At 35.9% G+C, this 22362-nt stretch overlaps 1 protein-coding gene across 1 annotated transcript in view; it reads left to right on the forward strand.

Annotated features, from left to right (window-relative positions):
• The window catches only part of HUNK (hormonally up-regulated Neu-associated kinase), a 148901-nt gene that overhangs the window by 118476 nt on the left and 8063 nt on the right, over positions 1–22362 (forward strand). The window contains exons 7-9 of the mRNA XM_069074894.1: positions 444–612; positions 5556–5639; positions 17132–17309. Coding sequence (XP_068930995.1) covers positions 444–612; positions 5556–5639; positions 17132–17309 — 431 coding nt within the window. The remainder of the gene's footprint in view (positions 1–443; positions 613–5555; positions 5640–17131; positions 17310–22362) is intronic.

Genomic DNA, 22362 nt, shown 5'->3' on the forward strand with positions numbered 1-22362 from the left:
TTTGTTAAGTGATTGCTATATACTAAATGCTATGCTTAGCATTGAGAATACAAATATAACAGAATTTGAGAGTCTATCATGTGGCAGACACTGTGATAAGAACTTTGCAAATATTATCTCATTTGATCCTCACAACAACCCTGTGAAGTAGGTGTTAGTATGGTCCTCATTTTATCGCTAGTAAGTATCTGAGGCCAGAGTTAAACTTAGGTGTTCCTGTGTCCAGGTCTAGAACTCTATTCAGTGTGCCACCTAGCTGCAGTTATTAATTAAAATTGTATATACAAATAGCTTTTAGTTATAATAAACATTTTATTTGTACAGCAGTGCTATTTGAATATATACAAATCTATTTGCTTTATTACCAATGGACTTTCTAAGGCTCTTTTTGGAAGATTTTAAAAATCACCATAGAGTGTTCTTTTTTTTCTCTTTTGGTATAGGATTCACCTAGAAGACTTGAGCCAAAGTGTGGTACTTCACATGACTGAAAAACTTGGGTACAAAAATAGCGATGTGATCAACACCGTCTTGTCCAACAGGGCTTGCCACATCCTTGCCATCTACTTCCTGCTGAACAAGAAACTTGAACGCTATCTGTCAGGGCTTAGAGTAAGTTTGGCATTGTTGAAAGATTTCTTTCCTCTTGGTGGGGGGGAACCTCTCTTTTTCTCATCCATAAATATTTTCCAATTGCTGACACTTGATCTTCAGCTGTTACGTTAATCTGATGTGTTGCTGAGTCTCTGGAATGTGAGATAAAATAGTATCCAAACCTGGGTCACATATCACACTTTTAGTTCAAGGAAGTCAAGATATTTTACAAATAATCTCTCATAAAGTTAGTCTCTAGGCAAAATATTCAAACGTCTTTTTTTTTTAGTTCTCCTTTAGCATCTCTCCTTTTTCTTCTATTCCTTCAAGCCTGGGCTCATGATCTGTTATCTCCCTAGGTCTCTATGCTGGAATATGTCATTTAGACTTTCTTGCTGAAAAGGAAATCCATCAGTATTGATTTAGTTTGATTATAGGATTAAGTTCCCTTCTTTAGGAAGAGCTAGCCTTAAGAGCTAAGCCAAACTAAGTCTCTTAAGTCTAGGTTACCTAGAGATTTAGTTAATGATAGATTGAAAAGACTTTATCATTTAGTAGCAGATAATTTAGAGTTAGACATATCTTTGTAGGAATAAAATAATCATAAGATTATAAGACTTTTTAAAGGCTGTTTCCCCTTTCTAACAGCTAGAGAAAAGGGGTTTGCCTAAGGGCTAAAAGTCCCTCTTTCTAGTCTTAGTGGATAAGCTCCCTTTTTTCTTGAGCTAGAATCTAAGTTAAATAACTGAATCTCTAAGCTTGGCAGCTGGAAGATTTTTCCCGGGGGGGGGGAGGCACAGGGATTGACTGCTAACTCCAAACCACAAGCAAGCACTTCTTTGCCAGTAACTTTCTCATTACAAAAGGCAATACTTGAAGGACAAAAACTTATGGGGTAATCTCATTTTGACAGCTAGATGTTACTGTTGGGTTAAGAAAGCCTGGAAGAAATGCACTGGTAAGATGACCTGTCTTGTCCACTTGAATTATGTTCAAAACAAGTTTCTGTAAATTTTTTTTATTTCTCTCTTCTGTTCTAAAACTTATCCCTGTAAATCATTCTTTGTCTCACATCTATCAGATGACCTGGTTCAATATGCAAATGCTAGCTTTGCAAATGAAATCATACTCAGTAACTTTATAACTCAGTTTCTTTTTATTTCAGATAATTAATTTTAACACTGCCTTCTTCAGCAGAGCTACATACTGTTCCCTAGGTCCCTCACTGTTGTCCACTAGAAAACTGATAAACAAATTCAAAATTATGTTAATAAGTATGCTTCAAAAAATCATAATAGAAGATGTTTTCCTTCTAACTGTTCCTTTTTTATAGAACATTTGATTTCTTTTTTTTTTAAGCAATTGGGGTTAAGTAACTTGCTCAAGGTTACACGGCCAGTTATTTCTGGGTGTGGTGCTAAGTATCTGAGCCCAGATTTGATCCCAGGTCATCCCGACTCTGGGGCCAGTGCTCTTACTCACTGTGCTACCTGGCTGCCCCAGAATATTTGATTTCTTAATCCTTATAGCATCACTGGAAAATGGGCATTATAAACTCCTTTTAGCAGATGCTAAGCCTTGTGGAGTTGAAGATGGAGTAGTGGTCAGGCTGTTCTTCTTAGCACAGTAACAAGCAAGAAATGTTTCAAGGTTCAGGGCATGTTATATTTTGTGATCTTGTCTTACTATTAAAACATTTTTTAGAGGTGAAATCAGTTTAAGTGAATACTGAAGGTGTCTCTGAATAAGGGGAAAACACAAAACAGAGCTTGAAGGGTATGGGTGAGGGTGAAGATGAGTTCTACCCACTTGGTCCTTTATAATAATTGAAGGATAAAAGGCTGACTGTAAGTATGTGATCCCCAAGTATTTTTTTTTAAAGAAACAACTAGAGGAGCTTTATCCTTTTTGCCTACTGGCTGTCTCTGGTGACTTGTTAACTGCCAAAGTCTACAGATTCATCCAACAACTCTGCTCATAGATGAATGCAGGGAAAGAACTTTGATCTCTGCATGGGAACCCAGTGAGGGTCATAGAGCTAGTGTCTTCCTGACTCTAGGTCTGACCCTCTTATCTATTGCACCATCTAGCAGAAAAAGGAAGATCATTAAGGAAAAAGGAAGGAGAAGGATGATAATCATACAAAGTTTGTTTGAAGACGAGAGTTCTTGAAAGGAGTTTTTGCCATGTTTATTATAGGCATTGAATTTAGTTTGTCATGGCTTTTCCATATAATCTCCTAATGGGTTTTATTTCAAAATGGGAAGCAAACTTTTTTTTTTGTATTTTTGGACAGGGGAAGGCAGGGCAATTGAGGTTAAGTGACTTGCCCAGGGTCACACAGCTAGCAAGTGTTAAGTGTCTGAGACTGAATTTGAACTCAGGTTCTCCTGACTCCAGGACCGGTGCTGTATTCACTGGGCTATCTAGCTGCCCCCAGAAACAAACATTCTGATGTCAGTCAAGTGACACACCTTGAGCAAATATCTTGGCCTCAGTTGCCTCATGTGTAAAATGAAGGCTTTGATCTGAACAATCTTTTGGGTTCCTTCCAACTTTAAATCCTATAACGCTAACCAGTTGTGAAGGCTTCTACAGTAATTTGCACAAATTATATTGAGTTCCAGTTTGTCATGAACCATGATGGATAGAGTTCCAAGTAAGCAATTTTTTTTTAAAAGCAATTGGGGTTAAGTAACTTGCTCAAGGTTACATGGCCAGTTATTATTTTTGTGTGTATGCCAAGTATCGGAGGATGGAACCAATCCCAGGTCTCCCGACACTGGGGCCGGTGCTCTTACTCACTGCTCCACCTGGCCGCCCCTAAGCAATTGGAGTTAAGTAACTTGTTCGAGGCTACATGGCCAGTTATTTTGTGTGGGTGTTAAGTATCTGAGCCTGGAACCAAACCCAGGTCTCCCGACTCTGGGGCCAGTGCTCTTGCTCACTGCACCACCTGGCCACCCCTAGCAATTTTTAATTTCTTGAAGCTACATTAAAGAATGGTGTTGCTGATTCTATTTTAGTCCTATTCTATTCAACATTTTAATCAATGTCTTAGATGAAGGCATAGATGGATATTTATCAAATATCCAGATAGCACAAAGCTGATAGAAATGGCTAGGTTGGATGACAGAATCAGAATCCCAAAAAATATCTAAAGGTTAAAACAATGGGCTAGGGAGAAGGAGCTGAAATATAATAGGAATAAGTCAATTTTAAAAAAATAGCTTCACAAGTTCAAGAAGGAAAGGCATTCATAGATGAGCATTCATTTGGGGAAACTCCTAAGCATATTAGTGAACACAGAAGACATGCAAAATAATTCAACAGTGTGACATGATAGCCAGAAAAATGATTACTATCCTAGGCAGCATAAAGAGAAAATTATAGTTTGAAGAACAAAGGAAAAGGTAGACCTATTATACTTAGTCCCATTCAGACCACAACAGGAGGGTGATATTCCATTTGGGGCCCCATATTTTAGAAACAACATCTATTAATTAGAGCTCTATTTAGAGGACAATGATAGGGAAGGTAAAGGGCCTCAAAAATGAAAAAAAAATCTACTGTACAAGGATCAGACGGATGAATTGAAGATGTTTATCCTGCAATAGAAGAAATTTAAAGGGGACTTAATAACTGCCTTCAAGTAGTTAAAGGATTAACATGTTGAAGTGGGGATCAGGATTTTTCTACTTGATGCCAGAAGACTAAACTGGAAGAAATGTGTGGAAGCTACAGAATTTGTCTCATAAGAAGAAATTTGCAATCACAGTGGTCAAAGGAATGGGCTGCCTTGGAAAGTAGTAGGCTGTGCTGCATGACCTCAGGCAAGCCACTTAGCCTTTCTGGGCCTGTTTCCTCATCTGTAAAATGGGGATAATAGTATCTGTTGTACATGGCTATTGTGAACCTCAAATGAGATAGTGTATGTGAAATATTTTGTAAACTTTATATAGTACTTTAGCTAAAGTACTATGTAAATGAGTTATCTGCAAAATTCTCAGGTTGGACTAGACTGCTAATATCACTTCCAATTCTAAATCTTTGATTTAGAGGTGATAATGATCTTAAATCTCTTCAGAAAAACTAATTTCTTTAAAGAAAAAAATATACTGACATCTACAAAAAATTGAGACAGTCAGTTTTAGAGGTGCTGTGGGAAGAAAGAGAATGCCAGTGCACTGTTGGTGGATCTGTGACCTGGTCCAACCATTCTAGAAATTCATTTGGAATAATGTGATTAAAGGGACTAAACTCCCCTTACCCTTTTACCCAGGAATCCCAGGATTGTGGGTGCTTGCCTTAAGGAATTCCAAGCAGAAGCAAAATTTTAATCTATACCAAAATATTCTTAGTCTTTGTGGTAGCCAAGAACCAGAAACAGACTGGGTTACCACAGATGGAGGAAAGGCTGATGAAGTTAGGATATGAATTTAATGGAATATTATTGCCTAATAAGAACTGCAAGATATGTAGAATTTAGAAGGGAAGATTTGTGTTAAACACAAACAAACAATTAATACAAAGAAAAATAAAGAGAACCGAGGAAATGGTAGCAATAACAAGAACATCATAAACAAAAAGATTCCTAAAAAGAAATTGAACTCTGAGTAATTGAAAAGCCAATTCAGGGCCTAGAGAAGCAATAATGACACATACCTCCCCGTTCCCAGAAGAAGGGCAGAGACAATCAAATACATGGTATAATAGTGTCACATATATCACTGTAGGACTGCTTTTGCCTAATTATTCTTCAGTGATATAGCGGAGGGTTCCATCTGGAGTAGGGGTGAGATGGGTGTTAGAGTGACTGATATATAGACAAAAGGCATTACAAAAATCTGTTTACAATAAATATACAATTCAAATATCCTCAGGAAGGAGAGGATTAATGACATCATAACCAAAACTGATAGTTCCTAATGGTTAAGGTATATTCATTTTTCCCCTGGCAGAAATCGAACATGCAAGACAACATTTTCTGCAAGAACCAGCTCTATCAGATAGAAAAATACAACGTGAATAAAGAATCTTATGAGGTAAGGACATCAGCAAAATTTGGGATACCCTAAGACTAAGTAATCCTTGGTTAGTCATTTCCATTCTTATGTGTAGTAAGGGAAGGGAAAGTAAATTATTCCAGGCCCCAAAGTAGCAAAGTATGATTATGGAAGCAAAAGTTACCAAATGATTCCTTGCTGAACTATGGTCATGAAAAATGGAATATGTGGGATCCATTGATTTGCAGAGTTTGAGGGGATTTATTGAAAGCAAAAATTATAGTCACACTTTAAATGAATAGAAGACTTGGCATCAAGAAAGGAAAATATAATAAAATAATCCAGAAAGGTTTTAGAATGACCAAAATCATTTTTATTGTCAACAATCTTTGTATAAAAAGTTAAGGATTGACTGTCTTGCCTCAGAAGTTCCCAAAAAACTCACAGTTTTGCAAGGACAGCTACAAGTAATCACATAATTAGGTGAAGAAAATGTAACTCCTTTGGTGATTTTTCAGGAGTGTCCCTTAATTTCAAAAGTTCAGTCAAAGGTAGTTGGATGCAACTATTCTTACTTCCAAGTCACCTCTCTTTACGCTCCCATACTTTGCTTGTCTTTGGGAACAGAGGACAGGACGGGGCACTAAAAATCCCTTCTTTTGCGGACAGTGCAAGAATTGACCCTTCTTTTCCCCACACTAGGAGGAAGGGTATATTCAATTCATCCTTCATTTTTTAATCTCAAGATTCCCTTAATTTGTATAATAATAGTATGATAATAGCTGGCATTTATACAGCATTTTAAGTTTTGCAAAGTGCCTCATGCTTTGTGAATAGTTTTAAGGTATTAAAGCTTACTAGTTTAGTTGCCCTAAGACTTTGGAGAGATGCCCTGTATCATTTCATTTGATCCTTACATCAGCTTTATAAGGTAGATACTCCATAATAATAATTCTATAATAATACTCCAGGTATTATTATCTCTATTATACAGACAGGATTTTACTGACAAGTCTTAGAGATGTTAAATGACTTACCTATAGTCACATAGCTAATGGATGTTGGAGCACTCCAAGTCTGCTGAAGTTAGCCCTTCATTTTTCTACCTCTGGTTTGACTAATCCATAGAATATTGTTTCTATGCTCTTTTGTTAGGTGAGAGTTTAAAACCAAATATTTGTATTGGAAAGAGTGCCAAAAAACATGTGCCTACCTTTGATACTTTCTAGCTGTATAAACACAGGCATGTCTTTGAACCATTCTTAGATTCATTTTTTATTTTTAAATATTTTATTGCTTCTTTTTGTTGACATTTTTGTCATTTCCTGTTAACAATCTCCTCCCCTGTAGAAATCTCCCTTTTAACAAAAAAGTTGCTAAGCAAAACAAAACAACATGTTGATAATTTCTAAGAGCATATACTTCACTTGTACCTCCTCTCCCCTGAAGGGAGGGGAGGTTTGTTTCATCTTCAATCCTCTGGAATCAAGAGTGATCATCAAAATTTAGATCAGTGGAAGAAGAAAACTTATCTAGATTGACATGCAGTTGAATGGGCAGCTCACTGAGTTAATCCCTCATGACATCTGTCTTGGACAGGGACTACAGATGGACTGTGAGCATTGAACAAGAGAGAAAAAGAGGGCTGAATTACATTTGGGAACACACAGAACACTTTCAACATCCTAATTCTTTAACTATTTGAATATAGTTAAAGAATTAAATAACTATTTGAATTAAAGAATTAAATAACTATTTGAAGATAGTTATTAAGTCCTTAATGACTGGATTTGATAGAGCATGAGAATAGAATTCTTGATGGGAAAATAACACTTAAATTTATTTATCTTTGTTAATTAAATTACAGGCTACTCTTAGACTAATAAATTTATCTCAGTTGTAATGTAGGAGGCTGAATAAAAAGAGCCAAAAATGGCCACAATAAAGTAATTGGAGAGTCAGACTCTACAGGTAAAAGCCTCTAAAAGCCTTTCTGGTTTTAGCTTGAACTACATTGATAGCCCAAGAAAGGAATCTGTGTTCTTGGTAGGATAGGATATTAGCCATGATAGGGAAAGGGTTGTCTCAATAATTAATAAAAGACTATTCCTAGCTCATATTTCTCTGGGTGCTCATAAAAATGCTTTCTATTCATCAAATATGGTCAATTGCCATTTTGTTCTTCATGGTCTCATTCCTGGGTTTTTTTTTTTTCTTTTGAAGAGCTGAGATAAAAAAAAAAAAAAGAAAATTAAATCCAGAGATTAGAGTCCTATGATTTTAAGGCTTTAATATCTTCCCTCTCCCTATCCAATCCTTCTCCCATCCCCACCCCCCCACCCCCTCCATCCTTTTTTGGCTTAAAAGCCAAAGATTGAATCAGGAGGTGGATTGCAAATTTCAAATAACTGCACCTGTATTAAATTAAATTAGTCTGAGCCTAATGACTTTTATTTATTCTCAGAAAGTATCTTCTGAACAGTAGTGACCCTTTTAGAGGTAATGCTCATTTAAAAACTTTCCTCAAGGGGCGGCCAGGTGACGCAGTGAGTAAAGAGTGCCGGCCCCAGTGTCAGGAGACCTGGGATAGGTTCCGGCCTCTGATACTCAGCACCTACACAAAAATAATAATAACTGGCCAGTGCTCTATTCACTGCACCATGTAACCTCCTCAAAGCTTTACTTCTCTACTGCTTTTGATGCTGTCAATAAGCTCTCCCTCCTACTGTGTTTCCCCGATAATAAGACACTGTCTTATTATTTTTTTTTTTTGGACAGAAAAACACCAGAGGGCTTATTTTTAGGGGAGGGCTTATTTTAATGAACATTGACAGCAATTTTAATGAACTGGTAAATGTGAACAAAAAAAAATGAACAAAAAAACAATAAGCAAATCATTGGGGAAGAACAGGATGATGTGCTCACTGCTGCAGCTCTGATTGGATACAGCTCGGAGCGCGGCATGCATTTCACGGGGGGGGACGGTGCATACAGAGGGTACTGTAATGTAGCGTGTAGCGCAGGGGATCACCTTCACTACAGTAGCAATCTCAATAGGGCTTATTTTCGGGGGAGGGCTTATTTTAGAGGAATCTTACACAGTAAGGGGAGGGCTTATTTTCGGGATAGGTCTTATTATCAGGGAAACACGGTAGATACTCTTACTTACCTCACTTGGCTTTCATAGCAGTGTACTTTCATGATTTCCTTTCTTTCCTCCTTGGCTATTTCTCAGTCTCCTTTGAAAGTTCAACACCTCCTGTCTCCTAAGCATGAATATTTCCCAAGACTATATCCTGGGACATTTTCTCTTCTCTGTCTATCCTTTCTCCTTGTTGATCTTATCTTGCTTCCATGATAGGAAGTCTCATCTCTTTGCAGATGGACCAAGTGTGTACACATCCAGCCCTAAAGTCAGTCTCATGTTACCAATCACCTATATCCCTACCTGGATGTTCCATCCTAGGCACATACTAAGCACTTAACAAATGCATTTTCATCCATTAATTAGTATCTCAAACTCAACAGATCTAAGTGCAAGTGGGGATCTTTCTCATTCCACCCTCCCAAATGCATCCATTCTCCAAAACTTCCTATTTCTTTTTTCTTATTTTGCTTTTTGGAGGAGGGTGAAGGTAGGGCAATTGGGATTAAGTGACTTGCCCAAGGTCATGTGGCTAGTTTTTGTGTTAAGTGTCTGAGGCCAGATTTGAACTTAGGTCCTCCTGACTCCAGGGCCAGTGTTCTATTCACTGTGCCACCTAGCCGCCCTGAAAACTTCCTATTTTTGTTGGGAATATTATCATTCTCCTGATCCCCCCAGGTTCATGACCTTATAGATATCCTTAATTCTTTCATCTGCCTCAGTGACCAGCTTAATTAACAACTATTGTTGATTCTAAGCTCTACATCTCTACATCTCTTTCTGACCCACTCATACTACATAAGTGCATCAGTTGAGTTAGATAGTTGGGTTAGAATTCTTTTCAGTAAGCCCAGTCAGTCTCTGCACACTTCTGAGCCCACCAGTGTTTGCAATCCCCAGTGCCCTAAGGCCTACATTCCACTTTGTGCCAAAATTTGTTCAGCATTGCTCCTCCTCTTAATTTAAGGTTTTCCCACAGTTAGCATTACAACACTTAAGTCCTTTGGAAAGTTGTATAAACGCATCTCATATTTTATTGCTTTTGTCTATTAGTCTTTGTTGATGATTATTATGTTTATAATACAATTTACATAAAGTCATCTCATTATTGCATAAGGTATTTCTGTCCAAGTAAAAAGGGTAGTTTGCCAGGTATTCCCAAGCTAGACTTACAGTCTCAACCCAATTTTTTCTGCAAGACTCTTCCTGTTAAATCAGCCATGACTTTGTTTATTGGCTATTTTGTTATGAAAATTAACCTCTAAAAGGAAGAGAGAAGAAAATACCCATTGCCTTTTCTTTATGAAATTGGCAGCCATGACCAAAAAAAAAAACCAGCAGTCAGAAAATAACCTCTGCAGCCTGGAAGAAATCTCAGAAATCTGATTAGTCTCTTCTCTCCTTTCCATCATGGTCGTTACCATCTTCAGTATTTCACCATTGTCAAATGTGCATGGACTGAGCCAAGCTAAGACACAGAGGAAACAGGTTCTGCCCTCTCCAAGTGCCTCGCACATCTAGTACAGGGAATGCCTATGATAGGCTGTTTGCTGCATTAGAAGAAAGAAAAATGGTAGCAATTTTCATAAATAGCACTTTCTTCTGCAAAATGAAGTGACAGTGGAAAGATTAAAGTAGGAAATTAGGTATTTGTTAACTGTTATAAGGAAGAGAAAGTTTAAATGAAGCAATAGAGATATATAGATTTGGAAATACAGTAAACTTAGGAAATAGCCTGGGCATCATGTGAATTTGAGAAATTTAAATGAGTCACTGTGGTATTTCACAGTGAGAATTAGAGACTAACATGAGATTTTATTGCATTGGGTAAAGGATTGGCAGGTGACTATAAATGCTAAAGGAAGTCAAAGAATCTGGATTTGAATCCTGGTTTTGCCACTTACTACCTATGTGATCCAAGTCAAACCACTTAAACTTTTGTAAGCCTCAGTTTTCCTCACATCTAAGATGGAGGTTTGGGTCTAGATGTCCCCTGCAGTTCCTTTCAGCTGTAAATCCTGAGATGCTAAATCAAGGGTAAATATTTCTCCATTAACATGAACACCTTTGCTGAACCTTAGCTTGTCCTATGCCATGACCGATGTGGTTCCAACTAAGTAATTTATATTACTGCTCTCCAATTGATGGCCACTCATTTTGTTTCCAGGTCTTTGCTACAATGAAAGGGTGTCTAAAATATTTTTCTACATACATAGCAAGATTATTCCTAGGCAAATCATTTTAGTCTCCGTTTAGTTTTGGATCTTCCTGTAATATTTCCTTTATGTATTACTATTCAAATAGCATTAAAGTCCAAATTTAAAATTCTTCTTTGGTGTATTTATTTCCAAGTCCTTTTTGCTTCAAAATGTGATACCATTTTATGAATGTCCTGTTCACACAATCAGTTCTATATAACTATCATAGATAATTCCAAATTTTTGTAAGATTCTGTAATTTCTCTCTCTGCTATCTGTTGGTATTGTTCCTTGTTATCAGTGATAGCTATCTAATTAAAGATGCAGGTCTTTCTTTACCAATATCAGGTCCTCTGATTTTCTTTAGTGTTTATTTTGTAATTTGACATACGATATACTAGATCCTGCTTTATTTCATGGACCAGAAATAAAATCAATTGGTTATTTTTTACCTTCTATTGATATCACTTTGGAATCTTTTAATCCATATAATTTATTTTTGCTAGATTTTTTCCCTTATCGTTTGCTCATTTCCCTATCCTTTCTCATTCCTTTTCTAAGAGTTTGTCTTCTTTTCTCTCCTTCCTCTTTCCATTTATTAGTTCATTCATTTAGAGGTTTGTTATTGTTTTTATCTATTTATGTAGAGGAACTGGGTTCTTGATGGAGCTCCCCAATATTTTTTCCCCAGAGGAAATAGTCCATGTAAATTAAAAGTATAATTGAAAGGTCATTTATCCCCAGTGACTAGCATAAAGCCTAGTACATACAAGTATCAAATAAATGCTTGTGGGATGATTGATTTGTTCATGTAGTAAAAGTCATTTGGAGTCAATAAGATTGCCCTTCACATTTTCAGGTGGGTATTTGACTTTTTTTATATAGAATGACTAAGGGCTGTACTGATCCTATAACAATCTCAACATCTCCTCAGAAAGAGATTACCATGAAATTACTACCAATACTGTTGGTAGGACAGTTTTGACAGTTGTAGAGATTCCTTGGGCTAAAATGCTAGCACAATATGATAGCATGCAGGGGTCAGGTCATTTATTTGAATGCATACCAAGATAGCCAAAATTCTTTGTGCTATCTTTAGAATTTACAGATTAATACATTAACTTGTCCTTTCTCTAGAATCAGTTTCTCTGAAATGATTTTGTTAATCAGTAGAGAGGTGTTTTGGGATGCCTTTCTTTTTGTTTCTTGTTTGATAGTCCATTATATGTTTTAAACTCTCAACCTGTCATTCTATTGCTCTTTGCCTTTTGATTTTTGACATTTTCAAAGTTTAATGGTCATTTGAGGAAATGTAGTGGAGGAATACAGTCTATAATAAGCTGGGCTTCTGAACATGTTAAAAAGTATGCCACATATTCAAAAAAAATTTTTTTAAGATAGGTTAAATTTAAGTCTACCTCCTTCCAAAAAAAAATTCTTATCTTCATTTTAGTCCCAGGTTGGGTTTTATATTGTTTGGAATGATTTTTTTTTTTTTTAAATCAAACCCCTGGAATTGGCATTGATTATTTTAATGTTCATAAATACGTAAGGAAAATTTGGTCTATATTTCCGTGAAATAGGAAAAATGAGAAGAACTAAAGGCCTTTTTACAAATGTTGACTCTTGCCTTTTCAGAAGTGGCCAAAAATAGATCTTGCAAAGCAAAAATGATTTGTGAGAAGTTTTTCTTTGTCAGTTTTTCTCAAAGAAGGTGGAAGCATATCCATAGGAGGGGGCAGAATGAGATGGAGAAATGGTCCTTTAATCTATTTTGGCATAGACTTGAGATAGCCCAAAACACAGGAAGGATCATTTTTGGGGTGTCTTGAGCAGTTTAATGGAAATTAAAATATAACAGTAAGCCCTGTCCCTGGTTCTGTGCCTGTATTTCTGGGCTTCTCATGAATATTCAGAGATAATGTGGTGACTACCATCAGACATTTTCCATGGCCCTGCTCCCAAAGTTAAATTTCTTTGGGAGGCCCTACCACTTCCTCCCAACCATTCCCACCATGAAATTTAGGGTCAAGAATTGGAAGCCTCCTGGGGACCAAGAATCTTAACTTCCATTTCTTTTCTTTTTTTATTCTTCAAGCTGCATTGTTGTCTTTTCATATTTCAATATAGTCAGAACAGAGGGCAGACTGCCAAAGAAGAGACACAATGTGCAATTTTGGGGAAACGAAATAGGTTAAAGCTTTGTGCTTTGGGTATTGGGGATCACCCTGACCTGAGGACTACCAAGAAGATAGGACAATCAAGCCCCCTCCTCTCCTTAAAAAATAGTGGATAGAATGCTGAACTTGGAGTCAGAGGCACCTGGGTTAAAATCCTGCCTCTAATCTTTACTTTCTTTGTGACTAAGCACATATGCACAAGTTACTTAAAGCTCTCAAAACCTCAATTTCCTTACTTGTACAATAAGGATAATAATGACTGTACTACATATCATAAAATCTGTATATGTACTACGTATCATAAAATTAGAACATGAAGGGCTATCAAAATTTACCTAGTTGAAACCCCTCGTCAATAGATAGGGAAACTGAAGCCCAGAAACGTCAAATGACTCAAGCATGTAGATAGCAAGTGTTTGGGCTAAGATTTGAAACTACTAAATCAAGCATGTTCCATTGCACCAGATTGCCCTGCCTACACTCAAGGCCCATTGTGAGGACCAAATGAGATCATCTATGTGCTTTGCAAACCTTTAAAGTTTTCTGTAAATATTTGTTATTATTGTCTCAGCCTATAGCAAAGCAAAACCAACAGCTAACATCATATGTCAGATTCCACACCCATAGTCACCACTGATTGGGATGTAGAGGGTGGGTATTCCATTTAGCCTCCATTAAATACAAGACTCAAGAAAAGCTTAAAAAGGCAAATAGGAAAGAGAAATCATAAAGGATTCAATAAGGTTAACAGTTTAGATTGCTACATGGGAAGATGGTGCTTGTATGTCCTAAGAACTTTCTCATTATTAAAGCAGTTAGAAGGAGTATACATAAACAGAGGGCATGGATGTGAGTTGGATATGATGGGATATCTAAAAAAAATAAAATTAAGGGGTGAGGAGAATGCACTGGGAGAAGAGGAAAGGGAGAGGTAGAATGGGGTAATCTCACAGAAAAGAGATACAAAAGAGCTTTTACAGTGGAGGGGAAGATGGGGGGAGTGCTGGGAATTTTTGAACCTTACTCTCATAAGAATTGGCTCAAAGAGGGAATAACACATTCAGTTGGGTATAGAAATCTATCTTACCCTACAGGTAAGTAGGAAGGGAGAAGGGTATAAGAAAAGAGAGGGGGCTGCTAGAAGGGAGGGCAAATTGAGGGAGGCAATAGAAGCAAAACACTTTTGAGGATGGACAGGGTGAAAGGAGAGAGAGTAGGATAAACAGGAGGGGAAAGAGGATGGAGTAAAATACATAGTAATCACAAATGTGAAAACGGTTTTATAGAAAGTTTATCTGATAAAGTTCTCATTTCTAAAATATATAAAATATATAGAGATCTGAACCAAATGCATAAGAACACAAGTCATTTCCCAAATGATATATGATCAAAGGATATGAACAGGCAGTTTTTAGATGAACTAATCAAAGCTATCTGTAGTCCTATGAAAAAATGTTCTAAATCACTGTTGATTGGAGAAATTCAGATTAAAACAGCTCTGAGGAAACACCCCACATCTATCAGATTGGCTAATATGACAGAAAAGGAAAATGACAAATATTGGAGGGTATATGCGAAAACTGAGACACTAAAACACTGTTGGTGGACTTGTCAACTGATTCAAACATTCTGGAGAGTAATTTGGAACTGTGCTCAAAGAGTTATACTAGGTCTATATTCCAAAGAGAAAAAGAAAAATTACTTATATGTACATAAATATTTATAGCAGCTCTTTTTGTGGTGGCAAAGAATTAGAATTAAGAGGATGATCATCAATTGGGGATTGACTGAAAGTATATATGACTGAGATAAAATACTGTTGTACTTTAAGAAATGATGAGCAGGATGTTCTCAGAAGAACCTGAAAAGGCTTACATGAACTGATGCAAAATGAAATGAGCAGAACCAGGAAAACATTTTACACAGTAACAGCAATATTGCATGATGATCAGCTGTGAATGACTTAGTTATTTTCAGCAACACAACGGTTCAAGAAAATTCAGAAGGATTCATGATGAAAAATGCTATCCACATGGCTTCAGAGAAAGAACTGATGGAGTCTGAAAGCAGATCAAAGCATACTTTTTGAAACTTTATTTTCATATGGGTTTTTGGCCTGTGTTTTCTTTCACAACATGACTTATATGGAAATATGTTTCCTTTTCATTCTCAATGAAGGGGAAAGGAAGGGAGGGAGGGATAGAATTTGGAATTTAGAATTTTTTTAAACTGTTTTTACACATAATTGGGAGAAAAATAAAATTTGAATTAGAATATGGACAAAATAAATAAATGAGTGATGATAATCTTTATCTTTTAGTCTTCAATTCCCTACTGAGAGTATAAATGAGGAGATGATTGTGGCTTGTCTGAATACACAAGAATTTAAATAGTTTAGGAAATAACTTTGTCCTAATGACCAAGCAGATTCTCATCTGAAGAGTCTAAGGTTAAAACATTTTATTAATAACCTAGATTTTCTTAAAGTCTCTAAAAAAGCAAAGAAAAGGAGCTTGTATTTTAGCCTGTAGGCTAACACAAACTAATTGTTGTCACAAGGTATGACCTGATACAACATTTGACAGATGGAAACACTCAACATTTAAGGTTATTTAAATTCACTGGTTTTACTTATCCAACATAGTAAAAACAATATGGAAAAAATGGTGTTTTTGGAGCATTTGCTCATAAACAATTTATTGCTAAGCAAAAAAAAAAGAAATTAACCCAGGTAAAATCTTCAGCCTCTCACGAACTGAAAGGGTCCAGTAGGAAAGGACAGTCAGTCACTCAATAAACACTTATTAAGTATCTACTAGTTACCAGTCTATGCTAAGTGCTTGAGATACCAAAAAAAAAAAAAGCTAAAGACAGTCTCTGCGTTACAGCTACCAGGAGAGAGGTGACAGGTGATGCCTGAAGTCAAACCCAATTAGATAAAATAAGTATAATTTGGGAGTAATTTGCTCTGCCCTTGTTCTGTTGGCCAAACTTTGTTCTTCATAGCAAAACCCGCTTATTATAAGAGCATTGAATCCCCTAAAGAATGGCTCTGTATGTCTTGGGATTGGAGATATAAAAATTAAAAGGTAAATGTATATGTACCCCCTTAAATATATAATTAAGTAACTCAATTATATGTCTATCCTTTCTACCAAAACCAGACTCTAATATCTGGGATCTTCTTGTGTGGATCTGGACTTCTGGATGTGGTGCTAAGTATCTGAGCCCGGATTCGATCCCAGGTCATCCTAACTCTGGAGCCAGTGCTCTTACTCGCTGAGCCACCTGGCCACCCAACATTTGGGGTTTTCTTGACAAAGATAGTAGAGTAGTTTGCTACTAATTCTCTGGCTCATTTTATAGATGAGGAAATTGAGGCAAACAGGGTTAAGTGACTTGCCCAGAGTCACACAACTAAGTGAGCATTCAGATTTGAATTCAGATCTTCCTGACTCCAGGCCAGGCACTCTGTCCACTGTCCCTGTATAAGTGGATAAGTTCCTATCCAGGATCTTACAGAGCAACTAATTTGCAGTTATAATTCTGCTATTCACTTCCTTGACTCTTCTTAATGCTTGTTGGTTTAAAGTAAATTAGAAGCTTTTAAATTTAGTGCTGCCCTTGCAAAAGAAATGCTATAAACAGAATGTCAGGGTATTACTTTAAAGGCAGATGGTAGATTTGTGATAGCCTAGATTTATACATCCTTACTTCAATCACCATGACCCAGAATAAATGACCTACAAGAATGAACTTGCTCTTGGGTAGAATTCCTTGAAACAGCATGGTTCAAAGGAACCAAGAGCCATCAAATCCTAGGAGCACAGGGTAGCAGAATTTCAAGGGACATTTAATTTCCTGGATTAACTGTGACTTATTTTCCTTTCTTTAAATACAGCCCATAGTGTGATGCTCAGATGGTCTAACATTTCTCATTTGTTTCTGTTTTAAAGAAGAATCAAATTGATTTTCTCTGTGTGTGTTTCTCTCTCTCTTGATTTAAAGGACAAAAAGCTTAAAGAGCAGGAGAAGAAAGGGGATTTTCTTCATCGACCATTTCCAAAAACACCAGATAAGAACCTGACTTCATACAAGCAGCCATCTGCTTGTCTCATCACACAGATGCAAAACACCAAGGCCAGAAAGGACCAGAAAACTATCAAACCTAGTTTCCCAGAAAAAGGTTAGTCAAAAGCAATTTGCTTCAGCAATCAACCTAGGTGTATTTCTTGAATGCTTTCCATATGCCCAGTGTTATCCTTGGTCCTGTTAAGATATAGAGCTATAATGCATAGTTCCTACCCTCACAGTTTACAATCTTATTGAGGAGACAAGGTTAAGATACATAAAACAGAGAACAAGTACATGTCTAACTGTGTTGCCAATTATATGCACAACAGAAGGTCAAAGAAAGGAGATATCTGTGTGGGCTGGAGAAGTTAGAGGCTTTATGGGGAGGCAGAACTTGAAGGATTAGGGAGGAGGGCCTTAAGTAAGGAAACAGCATGGACAAAAGCAAAGAAGCAGGAATGAGCATGGGGTTGGGAACAGGGAGATTGGTCTACAACGGGGATATTTTTCAGCTGGGAGATTTGCCAGGGCCCCTAAATCACTCCTCATATCACATCACTTAGGCAGCTGCCTACACTGGGTCATTAAAACAAGCCATTTATACCTACAATATATATTTGGTAGAAAAAATAGAAATGCATCATGTTGCGAATTGAACTTGAAATCAATTTTTTTTATTAAAAGCAAATTTGTGGGCCTTCTGCTTTCTTTCCTGGCACAAATTGCAAGCTAGAAATTTGACATTAATTAAATATTAATAATGAGTAACAGTTATATACTACTCTAAGCTTGTTTTTAAAATATTATCTTACCTTTATCTTGTTCGTTTCATTTATTTTAACTTTTAAAATGCTTTATTGATGCTTTTTTTATTATCACAACTATGAACTTATCTTCCTCTCTACCCCCTCCTCAAGGAAGAGTCCTTCTTTGTGCTAAATATGTATAGTTAAGCAAAACAAATCAACATTTTAGCTATATCTGAGAATGTATATCTGATTCTGTACTTTTAGTCCATTAGCTTTCTGCTAAGGGATGCAAGATAAGTTTCATTTTCTATCTTTTGAAATTATGATTTCAGAGCTGTTTCCCTTCACATTATTATGGTCAAACACATTCTGGTTCTGCTTTCTTCATTCTACATCAGGTCATATATGTCCTTCCATATATCTCTGAACCTATCATAGCCTTCATTTCCATTGCATTCATGTTACAACTTGTTCAACTGTTCCTTAAATGATGGGCACCCATTTTGTTTACAATTATTTACTCTAATAAAAAGTGCTGCCTTAAAAATTATTGTATTCATAGATCCCTTTCCTCTGTCTCTTACCTACTTGATAGTGATAAGGATGGGGACTACACCTCTGATTTCACAGGTATAGGGAATTCCCAGGTAAAGAAACTCAAATTAATTCTCTCTATATAATGCAAGTCATTTCCTTCTGTATAACCCTCAGAGAGTTGCACTTGAAAATTAAAGTGATTTGGTGTCTTGTTCAGCTATTTTATACTTTTATAAATGTGAATTTGTTGTTATCCATTGAAATAAGTTGCCATGTAATTAGGCAAAATGATGGCTAAATTCCTTTTATTTCCTCATCATTAGTTGTGATTTCTCCTTTTATATATTTTTTATCTTGCTTATTTAGTATTTCCTTCCTTAAAAGTTAGTTAATGATGTTTCACTTTATTAGTCTCTTTATAAACCTCAAAATTTTATTTATTCATCAAAATTTTTTTCAATTTTATCTTTCAACATTTCTTTTTTGTGTGTTTGTGACTTTCTTAGCTTTTTGTTGAGATATAATTTTTCCTGTTAAAACTGCTTTGGCTTCATCTCACAGGTTTCTTAATGTTCACTATAATTTTCTTTGATAAAATTTTCTGTCATGTCTATAATTTGTTTTTTGACTTACACAATCTTTTGTCTCCACTTAAGACTTCCTTTCTTTAACTTTATTGATTATGATTTTGTGTCATAATCAGTAATGGATTATTTGATTTTTCTACATTTATTTATGTTGAGTGTCATATAGAATCAAGCAATATGTATATTCCTCTTAATTCCCATTAAGTAATTGCCAAAGAACTATCATATTGAGCCTTTCTGAAATGTTATTCAGATTTTTAATTCTTATCATGCTTATATTTTGCTTAAATGTGGCTAAATAAGAAAGGAGCAAATTAAGATTCTCCAAAATTACTCTTTTGTCTGTTTTCCCCTGAAGTTCAATGAGATTTTCTTTTAAATACTTAATATGCTTCATTTGGGGTACACTTGTGTTTAATATTTATTTTACTTCATTTTCTATGTTACATTTAAACAAAATTTAGTTTCCTTGCTTAACTCTTTTTGCTGTTTACATTTTTACTATTCTTTTTTATGAGATCATGATTGTCACTTCCACTCTTTTGGATTAACTGGAGATGTAACACATTCTACTCCAATCTTTCATCATAACTTTGTGTGAGATTTTATATTTCAAGTATTTTTGAAAGAAGAAATGATTGATTAAATGCTTATTGTATGCCAGTATCTTGAGAGCTGGAGATAACAAATACAAACAATAAGAAAACTATTTCCTGTCCTCAATAGTGGAGGAAGATAACACGAAAAAAGAAGCTGAAAAGCACAGTGGGGGATGTGGGATGACAGCACTTGGCTATCTGGTTGGAGGGTGTATGTATATGATTTTGAAGTCTGGAAAATCACCTTTATTGCTGAAAGAAGAATGAAGATAGGCCAGCCTGGGCCCCTTTTTAAAAAGGAGGTTTCAGGAACAACTCACTGATGAGAGAAAAAGGAAAATTTTGTGAAGGGATATTCTATGAGCAAACCATAGGGGTGGTAGGATATTCCAGAGTGAGAAGGAAAGTTCCAGAAGAGAAAAGTAGAGGCATGATTTTGAAGTCTGTAAGGTCAAGAACAGGGTCAGTAGGAGAATGTTAAATAATATATTGTTAAATTTTGCTTTCTGTTTCATTTAGCCACCCTCCTCTGTTTTATGGGAATTCCCATCTCATTTACATTCATGGATATGATTGTTTAGGTTTTTTCCTTGCATCATCCTTTCTTTGTCTGCCTCCTGATCCTTTTATAAGGAAAAAGAAAAGTGAAATAAATGTATTAGCATTTATAGTTCAGTTACTCAGTAGTTGTTGTTCAGTCTTTTTTGTTTTCAGTCATATCTGATTTCTTTTTGTGATCCCATTTGCGTTTTTCTTGGCAGAGATACTGGAGTGGTTTGCCATTTCTCTCTCCATCTCATTTTAGAGATGAGGAAATGAAGAAAATAAAATAAGATTTAAGTGACTTGCCCAGGATCCCACTGCAAGTACTTGTCTAAGGCCAGATTTGAAGTCATGAAGATGAGTCTTCCTGATTCCAGGTCTAGCACTCCATCCACTGGTCCACCTAGCTGCCCCTGTGATTAATAATAATTATCTATAATTGAAATAGTCTGATCTTACCCTTTTCTCCTTCCTCTATAAACCCAGCCCGTATCTAAGTTGCTGGATCTCAATCTTTTCCTCCTTTTAAGCTCCCTTCATAATGTGACCTCCATAATAAAAGGAGGACTTATTTTTATTTGTTTCTAATTATTTCCTCTTCAATTCTACCCAGCCTTTTAAACCTTCCTCTTCCTTCTCTCTGTCCCTTCCATTTCCCAATTGATTTTAATGTATTTCTACATTCCATTTTTCATGTGTGTGTTCGGCTTTCTTTTCCAACTTCAGATGAAAGTTCATAAGGTAATTATATCTCCTTACCCCACTTCCATGTTTATATATTCTTATTATGATGCATACCTGTAATGAAGAACAGTAAGTGCCTCCCTCTTTTTTACTTCTTCCTTTCCATATGCTTTTTCTCCTTGGTTTTCTTTACTCTCTTAAATCAAACAAAACAGCACCAGATTCCCCTCAAGACTTGAGGTTTTCTTTGGCTCTTAAAAAAGGTGAGGTTTTGAAGGGATAATGATCTTTCTCCCTATTAAGATGTAGACACCTAATTATTATTTAGTTCTCTCAAATTTGTCAAAAACAGTTACATTTCTAGGTTTCTTTTGTCTCTAGTGTTTGTGTAAAAAGAGGGGAACGACTGGTCCCCAGCTCTATTTTTCTCAAAAGGAATGCTTTAAACTCTCTATTCTATTTTCCCCCATTTTCTCCTCTGTAACATTATAGTCACTTTTCAGGAATAAATTATTCTTGGTTGTGTAGCCAGGTTTTATAGGATTTACCACACTTGTAGATCTCTCCTTTAGTTTGCTACTTGAATTTTTCCCATTTTTATCCTTGTTATATAGATGTTTATAGTTATTTAGAGGGTGTACTTGGATGTTTTCTTTCTAATTAACAAAAGTATTAGTTTTTATTCATTAGTTAATTAAGTCCCCAAACTAGTTCATTAAATGTCATTTATTTAACATACTGGAAAACTCTCCTTTCCTAATAGTAGTTACTCATATACAAATTTAAGAACAAATAAAATTAATAATAAAGCAAAAACAGATAATTATTTACAATATTTTGATTATGGAAAATGTCTAAATTAGTCACCTCAAATCCTTACTATAACAGCAAATGACTCTTCTTCACTTGTGAAAACAAAGTTCCACATCTCTCTCAAGACACCAAAGATAGTTTCTTCTCAAGAAATCCTCAAGATAAAGGTGAAAACATCTTCCTCAGAAAAGAGCTGTCCATCTTTTTAACCTCTTCCTTTTCCAGCTTCTTTCCAACATTCTCTTTACCAAGACTCATTTCCTTCCCATAAATCAAAACTCCAAAACACACACTCTTTTCCTGACTCCATGGGGCAAGATATCTTATAGTAAGACATTTTTTTCAATCCACTCCCCAGCTGTCAGTACAGACTTTCCTTCTCTCAACATCCCATTTGAACTTTAAAGATACCATGACAATATTTATAGTTTCTTTGAGAAGCTTTTTTGAATGAGCAGTTGTAGGTATTTTTCTTTTGTCTTTTGGGATATCATATTCCAAGATTTACTTTCTCTAAGGCAAGTTACCACCAAATTTTGTGTGATCCTGATTATGATTCTTTGATATTTGATTCTTTCATACTTTCTTCCTGGTTTCATGTGACATTCTCTTTGACCTGAAATATCTGGATTATGGCTATAATATTTGTAAGT

The sequence above is a fragment of the Petaurus breviceps genome, unplaced genomic scaffold (genome assembly GCF_028583685.1).
Source record: "Petaurus breviceps papuanus isolate PSGF00001 unplaced genomic scaffold, PetGlider_PUasm1.0 90897, whole genome shotgun sequence".
Classification (NCBI taxonomy): Eukaryota; Metazoa; Chordata; class Mammalia; order Diprotodontia; family Petauridae; genus Petaurus; species Petaurus breviceps.